Source organism: Schistocerca cancellata, chromosome 8 (genome assembly GCF_023864275.1).
Source record: "Schistocerca cancellata isolate TAMUIC-IGC-003103 chromosome 8, iqSchCanc2.1, whole genome shotgun sequence".
In the NCBI taxonomy this organism is placed as follows: Eukaryota; Metazoa; Arthropoda; class Insecta; order Orthoptera; family Acrididae; genus Schistocerca; species Schistocerca cancellata.
In genome coordinates this window covers 422,871,606-422,890,201 of record NC_064633.1, presented here as the reverse complement: position 1 = coordinate 422,890,201, position 18,596 = coordinate 422,871,606, and the positions used below count along the sequence as shown (strand labels likewise).

Genomic DNA, 18,596 nt, shown 5'->3' with positions numbered 1-18,596 from the left:
GTAAGTGGTGACTGTTTTGATCGAGGATATGCCTAATGTTCTCAAAAAATTTTAAATAGCAGTTAAGTTTAAGCCTATAATTGATAATAACAGTACAAGTTTATCGCAGCATTCACAAATGGGTGTTAACACAATCAATAAAAGACAATGAAGAAGTGACGCGAACAGTACAATACGCGAATCTAGAACTTTAAATCGACACATGAATCTTGTACTCACGGTCTCATACAAAGTAAAATTCCGAAATTGGCTTATATGTGTCATCATCATCATCATCATCATCATTTAAGACTGATTATGCCTTTCAGCGTTCAGTCTGGAGCATAGCCCCCTTATAAAATTCCTCCAGGATCCCCTATTCGGTGCTAACATTGGTGCCTCTTCTGATGTTAAACCTATTACTTCAAAATCATTCTTAACCGAATCCAGGTACCTTCTCCTTGGTCTGCCCCAACTCCTCCTACCCTCTACTGCTGAACCCATGAGTCTCTTGGGTAACCTTGCTTCTCCCATGCGTGTAACATAACCCCACCATCTAAGCCTGTTCGCCCTGACTGCTACATCTAGAGAGTTCATTCCCAGTTTTTCTTTGATTTCCTCATTGTGGACACCCTCTTGCCATTGTTCCCATCTACTAGTACCTGCAATCATCCTAGCTACTTTCATATCCGTAACCTCAACCTTATTGATAAGGTAACCTGAATCCACCCAGCTTTCACTCCCATACAACAAAGTTGGTCGAAAGATTGAACGGTGCACAGATAACTTAGTCTTGGTACTGACTTCCTTCTTGCAGAAGAGAGTAGATTGTAGCTGAGTGCTCACTGGATTAGCTTTGCTACACCTCGCTTCCAGTTCTTTCACTATGTTACCATCCTGTGAGAATATGCATCATAAGTACTTGAAACCGTCCACCTTTTCTCACATCTTGGCACAGTGTTACACCGTCCGGGTTATCTGGATACTTCCCACTAACACCAACCTGTCAGAACTCCGGAGATGGGAACTTGCCCTTCAGTATATCCTCTCTTCTCGTTATCCGCCAGGCCTCAACCTCCGCTAATTTCAAGTTGCCGCCGCTCATACCCCACCTGTCTTTCAACAACATCTTTGCCTCTGTACTTCCGCCTCGACTGACATCTCTGCCCAAACTCTTTGCCTTTACAAATGTCTGCTTGTGTCTGTGTATGTGCGGTTGGATATGGGTGTGTGTGCGAGTGTATACCTGTCCTTTTTTCCCCCTAAGGTAAGTCTTTCCACTCCCGGGATTGGAATGACTCCTTACCCTCTCCCTTAAAACCCACATCCTTTCGTCTTTCCCACTCCTTCCCTCTTTCCTAATGAAGCAACCATTGGTTGCAAAAGCTTGAATTTTGTGTGTATGTTTGTGTTTGTTTGTGTGTCTATCGACCTGCCGGCGCTTTCGTTTGGTAAGTCACATCATCTTTGTTTTTAGATATATTTCCATGTATTAACATTGATTTAATTTCTTCCATTTCATAATCCTATATTTCTGTCCTTGTTATTGCCTTCATTATTTCTATTCCTAATTTTGCTTGAATTTTGTTTTACTTATATTCTCTTCCTTCGTTGAAAGCTTCATCTGATTTATTTTGCCCAGTTAAAAAAAAATGGCTTCTTTTGACACCACTGCACTGTCAACATAAATAGATTGTTTATTGTTTAGTTTTTTTGCTTTTTAACTGATAGATTAGCATTTTCAAATGTTTGAATATTATGATAGACAAATAAATATAATTGAATTAACATGCTCACAGATTCCAAATGGAAAAAGAATTATGAATAGAAAAAGTGAGAGCAATTGAAAAAGTCAGTACAGTGTTTAAAATGATGTGACCAAAAAATAAATAAATAAATTTAAACTAATTAATTGAATAAGAATAATGACTACGACTGGAATTAAAATTTAAAAATGAAATATTTCAAAGTACTTGATGAGTTTTGAATCTATAACTTCAATATGAGGCTTGTACTATAATAAGTATGCTACATGACCAAACTGTATCATATTTCTTTTTTAAAGCTGTAGAGCATCATGTGAAATTCTGAAATTTTTTTCATTGATTAGTCACAAACGAGGGCCCACCAAGTGGAATGACTGGGAACTTAACCTACAATACTGAACAGATGGTTTCAAAATGTCGATCCCACTGCTGGGGGCCTCTCCTTGCTAGCTGGTAAGGAAATGAAAAGACAACACTCAATTTTCACATAGGTGTTGACAGGAAATGAAGCTCTGTCATGTTGTTAACTTCATTCTTGCACTACTGTTGAACAATGTAGCTCACCTTTGGCTTATTTCAAAACAAACCACCAATCCACAATGTAGCTGTATAATTATTAATAAGCAGTTTCTTTGGCAAAGTGTACATGTAAATTTAACTTTTTGTTCACAACTTCTTTTTTCCCGGAGCTAACTTTTTTGTTCTTTTGTACTCCATGCGGCTTTCAACATTATTTATATTCCCCAGGAACAGTCCATCAGTAAGTCAGTCTGTCTATCTGTTGTTTGATAAATGAATAAATACATCACCGTATACAGAAGATATATTTAATATACTCCTCAGTACAAAAATTCATATTCAACATTTTATAAACTCTTGTAAAGAGTAGATTATTTAGAAATAGCACTGTACTTAAGAGTCAAAACATCACAGAATTTGACCTTATTACAGCGTCCAAGCAATTACAAACTACGGTACAGATACTTCTAACATTTTCCTTAATCATGAGATCTTATTGATGGACAAGTTGTTAAAAGTGACCCAGACATTCTTTTCTTGACTGGCAGATTATTAATGCATTTCCCCAGAGCACAGATGATAATTTTTTTTATGAAATTCTCCTCAGTTTTCCACCAATCTATTAGTACAAAAATAAGAATAAGGAAAAGCATAGTTATCATGAAAATCTCAATCTCAATCTCTCTCTCTTTCATATATATTCATAGCCATAGAAATAAAAGAAACAAGTTGAATACATGGGCAACAAAGCATATGCTGTTGACATCAATTAGTAATGCATTCATGACAAAGAATGTCTGAACCCTTGCTGCAAATAAAATTATGATATGTGGCTAATATATAAATATATATATCAGACTGTGTCAGGGGAGCCATTCTGATAAGTATAGAATTGCAATGTATACAGGAAACACATTTTAAGATGCTTGTGTGATTAGAAATAACAATGATACAAAGTATGTCACAGTAATAGTACTTTTTCACAACAAACCACTTTCCTAATATTACAGATATTTTTACACAGTCTGTCCATCAGTCTAAAAGTGCCCTTTACACAGAAAGCACCATAATTAGAAATGTACAGTTACATTTTATATACAACATAAAAATACACACAAAATTAGTACATAAAACATAAAACAAGGGTTGACAAGAAATTTTTTCATATATAACTTTGACTTGTTTTCCCTGTCACTGTAACACAACTGTCATGAACAGCATCATTTATTCAAAATATTTTCTGAAATCCTCAATAAACAAAAAATGTTTTAGTGTTCCAACACTCCACATATTGGAGATGAATATCTTTCTGTAGCAGTATATTATAAATATACATGACAATATCACAAGGTTTTAATGTTTAATGAAACTGAATTCTTATGAAACACAATCAGAAACTGACATTGAATATTACTTCTATTTTTTGGCCATGTTCATTTTAGAAAAGGTGTCAGCCAACTACAGATAAACATTAAAAAATGAGAGACACAATTAGTTATTTGTGTGTGAGAAAATCACTGAAGATGTACGGGGAAAATAAGTATACCAAGTTGTAATACTTTACTCCTATTGTCTGACGACATTAAAATAGGTGAAAGCTAAATTTCATGATAATCTAAAACAATTTTGAGCTTGCTGTTTATATACTTTAATGGTTCATCTCCCAGAAGATAATTTTTGTTCTGGTAATAAATGACAAATTAGTTAACCAATTTTGGAAAGTACATACATTTCCTGTATGAAAAATTCACTTTTTCCCACAATTCACAGTTACATTCATTATACTAATGAAATCTATTTGTAAACTAGTCACTAAAAGAAAAGAACTTCCACAAAGCAAACAAAAAATAGAGAAACAACCATTCAGACCTGGACGTAGATAAATTTTTCACTAATCATACATGTTCATGACACACTCAGATGATGAACGAACATAAGATGTGAAAATGAAGGTCCTTCTGATGCAAATCCAAGCCAATACAATAAAAGAATGAGAGGCGGTTTATTGAGTGGACTGCAAGTACCAAAATACACAAAAAAATGTTAAAAGTCTTATTATAATTTAGATACAGTTTATAGTTGTTTTAGGCCATCCTACACACAGGAGTGTGCGCGTGCCCACACACACACACACACACACACACACACACACACACACACACACACACACACACACACACAGAGAGAGAGAGAGAGAGAGAGAGAGAGAGAGAGAGAGAGAGAGCACGAGGGGGTCTAAAAAATCTAATACAGCTGCTAACCTTATAATTAAGGATGACAACTGTAATAAATGCTGCTTGCTCCATTGAAAAACATACCTGATGCCCTCACAAATCCATGGCAAATTATTTGTCCTATTTTAAAGGGCATATGTTCTGTACACAAAACTAATCTGGCAAATGCTGTTCTAAAAGACAAACCTCTTCATTAGCACCATGATACCTTCAAGTACAATTCTTTAAAATACTGACATGATAAAACCATAAAAAACATTATAAAAATAATCATGTCTTTGGTACAGTAGCTTGAAGGCTTTAAAAACTATGTTCGTGTTCAAAAGATATTAAAATCACCATCTGCATTTATTACTCAATAAATTACCTGGAATGACTAAATATATTATACAAGGAGCATAATTATGTTACATTTAAAGGAAATGTTATTCTTGCAGGGGATATGAAATAAATCCAGTCATTATATTTTCAACTTTTAAATGAATTCTATTGAAACTATTGGGTTCAGTGAACATCAAAAGCAGATGGACAGTAGAATAAACAGAGGAGATAGCAGCTGCAAAGAAAGCCTCAGTGGCAAGACACTGTAGTTAATTAAGTTGAAGCCTATGAAACACAGCTGCAAATAAAATTATTACTTAGTACATGCTGCACACTGCACGCACGCACGCACACACACACACACAAAAATCAAGCGTACCACCAAACACAAATATAAGTGAGGAACTCACATCAGTGCATTGTGTAAAATTCAAGTAATAGATGAAGAATACTTGTGATAAAGTATTCTCACACCATTTCTCACAAAATCATAATGAAATACAATTTTTTTAAATTCTATTTTCAATATTGCCAATAAATTATCCTCTGATTTTGCACCTGTAGTCACAAACCAAAATGTACAGCCACGAAAAGAATGAATAGTATCTGCTAAAGTCTATGAAATATTTTGCATAAACTACTCTATATCATTCCACATTTCCTATTCATTAAAACTAAAAGTAGCATATAGGTGAGAAAGAAGAAGACTGTATTGAATCATAGAGATAAGAATAGTTCTAGCATTAAATATCTGTAAATTCTTAAGACGCAGTGACAGGGAGAAAAAGTGTACATAAGATGCATTCTGCAATCAGATAAAGGTAGAAATGTAATGACAATATCTAGAACAAATATGTAAAAGATATTTAAGAAAAATAATTGTCTATGCAGAATGTCTGGTCACACAATAATTTTACAACAATCTGCACCTATCATCACACAATCATTCCCTATTTCTCATGTTAAGATAACAATAAAATTAAAGACTTATTTTCTGGATCCATTCATATGTGCACCTACTGCTTCCATTTATAAAACACAGCAATGTCTTAAGGCAATCTGTCCAAAAAGGGATGCAGAAGAGATTACTACTGAAAAATATTATATAACATAGCTACAATCTCTTCATTCTGAAAAATGGACAAAAGCACTCAAAACTAAATAATTAAAACTATTATTTCAGTCTCAATGTAGGTACAGATAAATAATCACAATACCTAAGACATAAGCAGAAAAATATTTTCTCGCTTTAGTACGTAATTCAACTCTTTAATATAGTATCAGCACACATTCTAGTAGCTGAACTTGCAGGCTCACAACAAAATTCATACACAGTACAAACATACACAATCATTATTATATTACATAAAATTTGCAGTGGAATGCTTCAATTTTGATACAGATGTAAGTATATGTAAAGGTTCTTAAAAAAATAGTGAAACCTTAGAACTTGCTTTGTGCTTAATCCTAAAATGTATCCCAATAGCTGCTGAGTATTACTTACTGGATTTTCAATTCCATACAATGATCAGTTATTTAAGAACTCTAGAATACCAAAGATACACAGTATAAAAACATATACACAATCAACAAACAATGATTCAATCCTCATTAGCACAAGCAAACAATTAGTGGTACACAGCACAAATGCCACAAGCATTCAACATCTTAACAGTCATAAGCTACTTAAGGAAGACTTCCATTTCATCACTTCCAAATCCAGTCCGCATATCTCGCACCTTGCTCCACCACATCCCTCTAAATGTAATACAGCAGAAACCAGCAATCTGCACATTAACAAGTACTGAAAATCTCTTCCAGAACTCTCTATTGTATATCCCAATTACAACCATGGTGAGAATAGTACTGACAATTCAGGTCAGAAAAAATATCTCAAGCTAGTAATATCTGAGAGTGCTGGGTTATCTCCAGCAATGCCATTCAGAACTCCCAAACAGGTACAATCTGTCTGGGAACAGTCATAGATGCAATTTATATAAATATTATTTAAATGATATTCCAGTCTTGCAGTACAAAATACTGTTTCTCATTCACAACACAACACAGCACAGAAGCCCAGACATGGAAATACAGACAAATTGAATCCCATTCAACCACCTGAGTTCGACAGCTTTGTACAAAACCCGTGTCATTCTAATTAAGTCTTCTGTGTTACACCGGGCAATCACAATTAAATCAGTCAATTATCAGCGAGTAGGCACCAGCCTGAATGCTAAGTGGTTGTGCTAACTCATATAGATCGGCCAAACATAAAGTGTGCTCGAATCGCGGACAGCATCCAGTGTGTCCCTGGTGTGGTAAAGAACTTCCTCAGCAGCAGCGCCCAGTGCACTGTGCCGCAAACCTGAGCCACCTGTTTCTTCCGGCAAGAGGCTATCTGGAGGAGCAGCATCCTGCACAGATATTTCAGCAACTGTGCTCAGTGACTGCTGTGTGGCTGTTTGATGTTCCACAGAAACTGTGTGGCTCAAGCCACTAACTACTTCTGCTTCTTCAACCTAGGAGATAAAGCAAAAATATTAAATTTTGTAAACTAAAAGCCAAGTGAATAAACTGTGCTATTAAAGAAACTGTACAAACTGCAACTTGCTATGACAAGACTGAATAAAACACAGATGGGAGAGAAAAATACAAAAAAAGTAAGACTATCAAACAGAAATAACTGACAGAAACTGTCTAAAAGAAGAAAACGAACAGAATGTACCTGAGATAATGTCTTCCTGTTACTTATGGTAGGACAACTGCACTAAGATGAGGTGAATTGATTAAAAAGAGAAGTAATACAAAAGGTGAGGATTGCAACTCAAATTTGGTTGCACAGATTGCTGTAATCAACCAGTCCTTAAAAGAGTTACTTTTTCAAAGTGATGATAAACTTTATCAATTAAATTACACACTTTTAGGTGGAACTGGCATTTGTAGCCCAATTTAAAGGTAAAGTAAGTTACTATAACTGACAAGAGTGAGGTAAACTTGGATTTATTGAGCTATTGGTAATAAGTCTATGTGTACTTACTAATTGTCAAAATTTTTATTTAGTGTTAATTAATGTTTTGAATTTGCATTTGAGAAAGAAACACGAAGTAATGGCCGTGTCAGTCCACAGAAAAATGGAAAATCAGCAACCTAAGTGCAGCCCATTTGAGTTAGTGGGACTTATTCACTGTCTCATTGCCATCTGTGCAGACTGAGCAAGATTCACTTACAGCCGGGCAATGAGTAACGAGTTACAAAGGGTGAAACATACAACCATACATAATCTTTAATCAACAGCAGATTATTTTTTTTACTATTTTTGTTTTTATTTATGTTAGGTACATAGAGATAAACATTCAAAATATAATCTTAAGAAGTAGATGTAAATGTAGATCTAGGAACAGCTAATATAGGTTACTTAATGTTTTATTAGTTGAATACAGTGTTGGTCAAGTGCTCATGAGTCAAAGAATGTAAATCAGCCACGTCAAGTTGTGACAGGGTAAATGGAAGCTGATAAACATTTAGTTAAAATGAATATTTTCACCTTCTAAATTCATATCTTGCAAAAGTGCCCATGCAAAACATTTAATTGCTATATGAATAAATTATAATTTGATTTATTAGTGCAATATGAAAATTTCCCATTCTAGCATAAAATCAATAATTTTTTTCTCATACTGGTATTATGTGGCCACATTATGTGGCAGTCTTAGAGTGGTAGTGTTTTGGTGGACGGTTACTGGTTTCGCAGGAGCACAAAACACAGATGTAGTCTGTCAGTATCCTTTCTCATGTGTTTACACTCTAGCTGACTGCCACTATAATTATAATGTCAACACTCTACACCTCATTGTTGTTGTTGTTGTTGTCACTGTAGCCTTGATGAAACTCTCCATGCTAATCTATCCTTTGTAAGCTTCTTCATTACTGCATAACTACTGCAACCTACATTATTTTGAAACTGCTTCCTGTAGTCAAGCCATGATCTCTGTTTGCAATTGTAACCTTCCCCACACTTCCTTCCAAAACCAAACTGACTATTCCTTGATGCTTCCGTATCTATCCCATCAACAGCCACCTCCTGTTATTCAAGCTGTGTCACAAATTTGTTTTCTCATCAGTTTGGTTCAGTGTGTCCTCATTAATTATATTATCTATCCATCTAACCTTCAGCATTCTCCTGTAGCACCTTATTTCAAAGGCTTCTACTCTCTTCCTGTCTGAACTGTTTACAATTCACATTTCATTTTCGTACAAGGCTGCAATCCAGACAAATATCCTGAGAAAAAAAATCCCTAACATTTGAATGTATATTCTATGTTTAAACAACAATTCCATTACTGTTGTTTTAATTTTATTGCTCGTTATCTTACAATGTCTTTTCAAGTCACTGTCCATTCCATTCAAATGCTCTTCTAAGTCCTTTGTCATCTCTGAGAGAACTACAATGTCATCAACAAATCTCAAAGGTTTTAACCTCTTCTCCCTGCACTTTATTTCCCTTTTCTCCTTGGTTTCCTAAATGCAAATGTACAGATAGACTAACACTGGAGACAGGCTACAATCTTGTCTTACTCCCTTCTCAACTCCCACTGCCCTTTCATGTCCTTGAACACTTGTACCTGCAGCTTGGTTTATGCACGAGCTGTAAGTAATCTTTACCTCCCTCTATTTTATCCATGCCATCTCCAGAATTTCAAAGACAACACCGTCTAAAGTGTTCTCTAAACGTAAAAAATGTCATAAATGTACGTATGGTTTCATTTAATCTATTCTACAATAAGTCTTAGGTCAATATTGCCTCACATGTTACTATGTTCCTCCAGAATCCAAACTGGTCTTCCCTCAGGTTCACCTTGTGCCATTCTTATGAAAATTATTCATGTCAGTATTTTACATCCAAGACTTATTAAAATAATAGTTTGGTAACATTCATGTCTGTTCACACCTGCCTTATTTTGGAATTGGAATTATGATATTCTTGTTTAAGTCTAAGAGTATTTCACTTTTATCATACATCTTGGACACTACATTGAATACTTTCTGGGCTGGCTCTTCCAAGGACCTCAATAATTCTGGTAGGATGTTGCCTACTTTAGAGGGGACTTGTTTCAACTTAGGCCTCTCAGTGCTCTGTGTAAGGCAGTATCCTCTCTCCCCACCATCATTTTCATTTACTTCCTCTTCCATTTATATAGTGTGGCCTTAAAAGTTGATTCCTCTTGTATAACCCTTCTAAGTATGCCTTAGCTCTAATCTGCCATCTGAACTTTTATGTTGACATTTCATGTACTGACACTTGATGTGTAAATAAATAAACTCTCAATATTCATGAAGCTGCTTCTCTTTTCTCCAAATGTCTCTTCAATTTTCCAATTAACATACTCTATCTTTCCCCTTGTCATGCATTCTTTTACAGTCTTGTCTTGTAGCCATACTTATTTAGCCATTTTGCGCTTTCTGACAATCTCATTTTTTAGACATATGTATTCCCTGTGATCTGGTTCATTCACTGAATTTTTATATTTTCTCTTTTTGGCATTTATGCTTTTAAATTGTGTAATAGTTTATGTTTCATTTGTACTGTGTGAAAATAAACCCTTTTCACTAGTTTCGAACTGTAACTACTTCTTATTGAAGGAACTAAAAACAACAGGTTTCAGGCCCAATATACCCAGTTTCTCACAAACAGTGGTTTATTTAAAGCAAAGAAAATTAATTACGTGCGTTCATGCAAGACACAAATATGAAATTCCAACATTATGACTTCCGCAGTGCTAATTTGTTGTCACTAATGAAGAAACTAAATGGAAGAGAAAGTTACACTACAAAGCAGTTCACTATAAAAACTCACTTGCAATATGAACAACTGTAGGAGTGCATAACAAGCAAAACCACAGATGAGATTTAAGCCTATACAGCAAGGGCAACTTCCGCAGTGCTATTAACCATGTTAATTGTACCTTCCATTTACATGCATCTGCAGAATCAACTGCAAATAGAGCATGGGAGAAATTAAAAGAAATCTACGAGGACTCAGAACTTGAATAAAAGAAAAAGGGTTGTTGAGAATGCTCTTAACAATTATATTGGGGAACTGTCCATCCGTGGAAGAATAAGTGTTGAAAATTATTTCAATGTCAAACAAACAAATGACTTTATCTTCGAAGTGCAAATGATTGGATAGGGCGTATTTTATTAGAAGGAATGACAACTGATAACAAACAAACAGTGAAACATCCAGGATGGAACAATGACAATATTATGAAAATGACAGACTGCTACTCACCACATAGCAGAGTTGCTGAGTCACAGATAGGCACAACAAAAAAGACTACCAAACAAGCAAGTTTACGCTGCCACACAGTCTCAGGTTGCCAAGGCCCGACGGCGAGCAGCAGTGCATGATGGGAGAAACAATCCGGATGGTGGGGTCAGTGAAAAGGAGAAGAAGTAAAAAGACTATGGAGGCGTTGGTGGAATAGAGGGCTGTGTAGTGCTGGATCAGAAACAGGGAAAATGATAGGTGGGCGAAGGACAATTACTAACAAGGTTGAGGGCAGGAGGGTTATGAGAATATAGGATATATTCCAGGGAGAGTACCACCTGTGCAGCTCAGAGAAGTTGGTGTTGGTAGGAAAGATCCAGATGGCACAGGCTGTGAAGTAGCCACTGAAACGAAGAACACCATGTTGAGCAACATGCTCAGCAACTTGGTGGTCCAGCTGTTTGTTAGACACAGTTTGCTGGTGGCCATTCGTGCGGACAGACAGCTTAATGGTTCTTATGCCCACGTAGAATGCACACTGGTTGCAGCTTAGCTAGTAGATCACATGCCTGGTTTCACAAGTAGCCCTGCATTTGATGTAATGGGTGATGCTTGTGACTGGACTGGAGTAGTTGGTGCTGCAGGATCTAGGGGAGATGTCTTGCATCTAGGTCTATTACAGGGATGTGAGCCATCCACATGGTTGGGGGCAGTGGTTGTGTAGGGATGGACAAGGATATTGTGTAGGTTCAGTGGGTGGCAGAATACCACTGTGGGAGAGGTGGGAAGAATAGTGGGTAGGACAGTCCTCATTTCAGGGCATGATGAGCAGCAGTCAAAATTCTGGTGGAGAATGTGATTCAGTTGCTTCAGTCCTGGGTGGTACTGAATCATGAAGAGAATGCTCCACTGTGGCCAGACAGTAGAAGCTTGGAAGGTCACAAGCATCACCTATCCCATCAAAGGCAGGGCTATCTGTGAAACCAGTCATGTGATCTACAAGCTATGCTGCAACCACTGTGCTACATTCTATGTGGCCTCGAAAACCAACACGCTGCCCGTCCACATGAATGGCCACCAACAAACTGTGGCCAACAAACAACTGGATTACCCCACTGCCGAGCAAGTCGCCCAACACAACATTCTTCATTTCAATTATTTGATTCACAGCCTCTGTCATCTGGATCCTTCTCAACAACATCAGCTTTTCTAGATTGCGCAGGTGGAAACTTAGCTCTAAGCACTATGGGACTTAACATCTGAGGTCATCAGTCCCCTAGGTGGGAACTCTCTCTGGAATATATCCTATGTTCCAGTAATCCCGTTGGCCTCAATCTTTGTTAGTCATTGTTCTTTACCTATCCAGCTCCTTCCACGTTCTATTCCAGCACTACACAACCCTCGATTCCACCAATGCACCCTCAGTCTTTTTACTTCTCTCCCTTTCTGCTGCCCCCCCTCCTGCCCCACCACCTCCACCCTCCATCTAACCTACCGACTGCACCTAGCTGCCTTATCCTTTCTCCAGCTCATCCCTGTATGCTCCCACAAGCAGCACTTTATTGTCCCCCATCCCTATCCTGCTATCCCTCCTCCTCCCACCCCAGCCTCCTCCTTACCCCCACCATCCAGATTGCTCCTCCCATTATGTGCTGCTACTCACAGTCTGGCCTCAGCAGCCAGACACAGTGGTCGCATGTTTGAGTTGCTTTTGCATGAGTGTGTGTGTGTGTGTGTGTGTGTGTGTGTGTGTGTGTGTGTGTGTGTGTGTGTTGACTAATTCTGGTGAAGGTCTTTTTGGCCCAAAGCTTACTTGTTTGACAGTCTGCAGCTTAGCATCTCCACTATTTGGTGAGCAGCAATCTATCATTTTCATAATATTGTAACGATTACAAACCAAGGTCAACAATTCAGATGACTCCAATATGCTGATAATTACTGAATTACAACATCATGCATGCAACAATTCAAGTTTTAATGACACAGCTATAGAGCAAATACATAAGCCAACTGCAATAACCAACATTACATTCATGGTCCTGGATGTTACAACTGCAACAAGTATGAACAGCAGCAAAGAAAAGACAACCAGAACATTTGCTGCTAAAGCAAGAGTTACAGGGCATTCTTAATTATGCCAGCATCAGGTAAAGTCACAACATTTGCTGCTAAAACAAGAGTTACAGGGCATTCTTAATTATGCCAGCATTAGGTAAAGTCACAAACAAAGACTGATATGTATACTCAGGTGCATGACCACATACAAGGGGGTGTGCAAAAAGAACCAGAATTATTTTTTAAAAGCTGCATATTTTCAAATTATTTACAGAACAACCTGATCCCCTTCAAAATAGAACAACCTGATCCCCTTCAAAACAAAACAACCCGATCTCCTTCAAAACAAAACAACCCAATCCCCTTCACACAAAACAACCAGATCCCCTTCAAAACACCCTTCATTACAACTTATACATTTGTCCCACTGGTGCTTCCACTGTTCAGCACACTTTTTGTAGCCACTTTTGGAAATGGCTGACAGCTCCTCCCTCTTTTTTTTCTTGACCTCTTCAATGTTGTCAAATCGGTGTCCTTTCATGCCATTTTCGTGCTTGGAAATAATAAATAGTCGCATGGAGCCAGGTCAGACAAGTAAGGTGTGCGGGGCAGCGAAACCATGCCACTTTTAGCCAAAAACTGTATAACAGAGATGGCTGTGTGTGCAGATGTGTTGTCGTCGTGCAAAACCAGTCTCACTGTTGTGCAATCTCTGACAGTTGATCAATTGTCTGTCGCCGGTCTGTGAGCACAAGCTCTCAATTTTTTCAATATTTTCGTCGATCTGGGCAGTTGACGAATGTCCAGAATGAGGTTCATTATCATTCTACATGTTGCTATTTTTAAATCAAGCAAATCAATTATACACTTGAGTTTTTCCCATGGTGTCATCTTGGTAAGCTGTTTTCAACATTAAAACAGTTTCAGCAGCATTTTTACTGAGCAGAAAACAAAATTTCATGCTGTATGTTGTTCACTTATACTTGCCATCATAAAAAAACTAAACAAGAACAAAATAGTGCTTGAGAAAAGAATCACTGCAAATGAACAGAACAAGCCAGGTCAACAACAAAGACGGCACTGAACTGGCAATGAGTTGCACGGCACATGCCTAGTGGCAGAGGTACTACACAAGCTCTGCCCACAGCATTGTTATTCCGAGTTTTTTTGGGTATGTCAGAGCACATACACGAGTTCAATTTCACAAAACCAGTGCTCAGGTAGCACTTGGTTAACAGTGAGAACTTATCCTCTGAAGGCATATGTTGCACACACATTGAAGCATTAGCAGACAGAGGGAAGACAAATATTAGGGTAAAAGATGTGCTCTATGTACCTCAACTGAGTATAAATTTACTTTCCATAAGCAAAACAGTGAAACACTAACCCTCAGTCATTTTTTATCATAAATACTGTCATATTCATGATGCAGAGAAGAAATGATAGTTACAACTATGTTAATGAACATAATGTACAACTCGATAAAGCAAAAGTCATAGTGACAAATCAAAGTCTGCTTCCTCAGCTAACGACCCAAATCTACAGCATAGAAGACTGGACCACCTATAATCAGATGACATGGCAGAATAACAAAATGGTTTGGCCAGTGGCATCCGACATAGGAGCAACTGATACTCCATGTATTACATGTCCAGAAAATAGACAAACTGCATTTCCCATATTCCAATTACAAAGCTAAAATGATTTTGGGATTAATACATTCAGATTTGGGCACCCCTGTGCCAACCATATCTATCAGGGGAACTAAATATTTCCCAGCTCTGATCCATGATTTTTAGAAAGATTCTTTTGTACGTTGTCAGCAATAAATACCATATACCTGAGATTATTCATGATTTTAAAAGATTTGTGGGGAATCAGACAGCTGAAAGAATTTGTATCGCATGAACTGATAATGAAAAGGAATATGTAAATGACACTAATTAATTTCTTAATGTACAAAGGACTTAAACATAAAACCGCAGTTTGCCGTACACCAGAACAAAATGGTGTAGAACAAACACAAAACAGAACAATCATTAACAGGTAAGATGTTTGTGGTTCGATGTGAAATTATTTACAAAATTTTGGGGGAAGCAGTCTCCACCATGGTTTCCGATATCTGAGATTATTCAGTAGGAAGGCATATATCCACGTTCCAAGAGCCAACAGGAGAAAATTGGAGTTACTCCCTTATTTTGTTGGATTGATAATTCAAGTAATTGCCTTTATGGGTATCCCCCTGTTCAATCAATCCCGTGACCATCTCCAATGTGTGTACCCACTTCAGAGAATTACTTCATCTACGTTTAAACAACTTAACATGACAGGCAGCACAGATGAAATGTATTTTTTTATAATTTTTTTATCCTACACCTTTTGTTCACAAAAACAGCTCTACACAGCACTGCTTTGGATTGTACAGTAGTGATACAGACATTTTGGTTCATTACTACACAGTCAGACATATGCTAATGAGAGAAGACTACATATTTACAGATGAAGAATTAAAACAGTCAATGATACAAATGAGAAACATAACAGAGGAATAGTATTGTTTACATTTGGTGATGCATGGCCCCTGATCGTATGTTGAGGCAGTTTTGCACAAAGTTTAGATTCAGTCAAGAAGATAAAGATGATGATAGTCACAAGCTTCACGTAAAAATCAACCTTACCAGGTAAATTAAGAGGGGTGAGGTCTTCTGAGATTAATGTGTTAAGACAGGGGAGGAGGGGGCATACGGGGTAGCGGGGGGTGGGGGGTGGGGATGGCATGTGCATTAAAAAGAAAAAAAGAATAGAGGAAGATTGGGTTCAATGTACTGTCGACACTGAGGTTATTAGAGACAGAGTACTAGCTCAGAGGGTATCAAGGATGGGGGAAGGAAATTGCATTTTGACAATGTCCGGACAACACCTATCTCCAGAGTCCAGCACCACTGAAGTCACTGTCGCTGCTCCAATCTATGTTACAGCATACAGGTAAACTGTCCGCATGTATCCAAACCCTGGTTCAATTGTTACTCCAATTTCTCCCTGACTCAATAAAATTCCATGTGTATTTTTCATCACAGCTTGTTCACATAAAATTAATTAAGAAATACACAGTTTTTAACTGGGTTCCTGTGTCCACAAATTCTTTTCCTCAATCAGACCAAACGGATTGTGTGTTGCTATCCCCTCTCATCTTGCAGTTCTGGAATCGATAAAGTCACTTTATTGCTTTTCAGCCCTGCAAGGACTGAATTGATGCCTTTGATTCAGAGGAAAGACTGATTAGATGAAGCTCTCCCTCTTGAACTGGCCTACCATATCCCGTTTCTAAATTTTTCTTCAATTCTTTTTATTGCTTGTTCAATGTACAAAATGATAAACATTGTGGATAGGCTACAACCTTGTCTTACCCCATTCTCAAGTACTGACACATTCCATGACCTTGGAGATTTGCTTCTCAATTTGGTCCTACGGAACTTGATGAGTAAATAAATAAAAAAAATAGAATGTAGGTAATATTTGCATTAAAGTGACATGTTATTCACGCTGCGGAATCATGAGCTGACATTTATGTGGCAACCACCTAACATCCATTTATATCAATGAGCCACACAGGCACTGTCAGTCAAGGTATTTAATGAGCCACAAGCTATTAATTAATCTCAGGCAGAGAAAGACAGGAGCCTCACAGTGAGGTGGCTCGATACTGCAACTACAGTCTGCTTTCATAGAGATTGATTGTTGTGCATTGAATATCATCAATTGCCACTGGACTAGTGCTGCCATATAGCAATGATAAACCCTGATGTGTCATTCAATTATGTAACTCCAAACATCTATTTGTACTACACCCAATGAATCACGTAATAAATATTTCATAAAATTTTAGTAAGATGACATTTAATAAACTATATAAAATTACTACCTCATACCATTTAAATCCTTAAAGTTTTGTTTAATTTTATCGACTGCTACTAAGTTATTCGACCTTGTTTCCTATCAAATTAAGTAATGCAATCACTGGGCAAAAATGTCTGGATGTGTCATCACATTATAAGGAAAGTTCCAAAGTATTTGACAGATAATAAGCTGCAATATAAAAGTAATATACAGAAATGACCCCACTAAACAATTCACATAAGAGCACATTTTACTTGTGGGAAAAAGACATTCTCTCTCAGTCCTGAAGGCATTGGGTATTTCATGGATAACTGAGCCAACACCCTGCCACAAGTACATCATTTCAGGACAGCTATGCAAATGTGGAATGCAGCTCATCAGTACTATGATAGCTGACAGCAGCCAATTTAAAATTTCTGTGATCGACAACATGTGTGTAGCCATACCATTCACAACCACTGGCTGCCAAAAAAGTTAGAGATGTAATTCACCTACACAAAAGCACATGAAAACACCATATCATAGTATATTTGCGGGATTAAAATGACCACTTGGAATGACAAGTCATGGTATATGTTTCTACACATTGATGACAATGTACCAATGACTTCAAAATATATTAAACAAGGGCCAATGCTTGCAGAAGAGTGTGATTAGGTGGATTTGAAGACTAACTAGTTCAGTAAACACTTTTTAATCTTTCCTATACAATATCTTCCATATTTCCATATCACAGTCATTCATTTTTTTATCTTGTGCTTTCATTCTTTATAGTTTCTGAAGTATACATAACAAAACGCAGAAAATGTTGACTGGGATAATACAATGAAAATGTCTGCAACTCCAACAAGTAATTACGTGTTGTTCTTGTTATGGTCTTCAGTCGAAAGACTGATTTAGATGCAGCTCTCCACTCTAGCCCTCTTGAACCTGCCTACCGTAGCCTGTTTCTAAATTTTTCTTCAATGCTTTTTATTGCTTGCTCAATGTACAGATTGATAAACAATGCGGATAGGCTACAACCTTGTCTTACCCCATTATCAACTACTGTCACCTTTTCATGTCCAACTCTTATAACTGCAGTTTCTTTTCTGTACAAGTTGTAGCTAAGGAGGCCTTGTATTTAGCCCTGCTCTCATCAGAGTTTTGAATAGTGTATTCCACTCAACATCAAAGTCATCTTCTAAATCAACAAATGTTATAAACATAGGTTTGTTTTTCTTCAGTCTAACTCTTAAGACAAACAGTAGTGTCAGTATAGCCTCATGAGATCTCAAATTTTTCCAGAATTCAAACTGAGCTTCTCCAAGGTTCCCTTATGTCAGTCTTTCTATTTTCCTGTAAATAGCGGATGCTAGTAATGTTCAACCTGCCAGGACTAGTATTATTACATGAACATCGCCGAAATTTCAGTCTTTTACATTACTTTCTTCAAATAAAGCGGTCACACACCGTCAAGTATATACTCACAGGCAATTTAAGAGAAGGAAATTGATTAAGTGTATGTAAGAAGTCATGTGATGGAAGAATTTCTATAATTATGTTTGCTGAAAGTTG

At 37.1% G+C, this 18,596-nt stretch overlaps 1 protein-coding gene across 2 annotated transcripts in view; it reads right to left on the bottom strand.

Annotated features, from left to right (window-relative positions):
• Window positions 1–5,190: 5,190 nt before the first annotated feature.
• LOC126095296 (zinc finger protein 665-like) overlaps window positions 5,191–18,596 on the bottom strand; it is a 148,827-nt gene continuing 135,421 nt past the window's right edge. For both annotated transcript variants that reach the window (XM_049910080.1, XM_049910079.1), the window contains exon 9: window positions 5,191–7,338. In XM_049910080.1, the coding sequence (XP_049766037.1) occupies window positions 7,066–7,338 (273 nt within the window). In that variant the 3' untranslated portion in view covers window positions 5,191–7,065. The remainder of the gene's footprint in view (window positions 7,339–18,596) is intronic.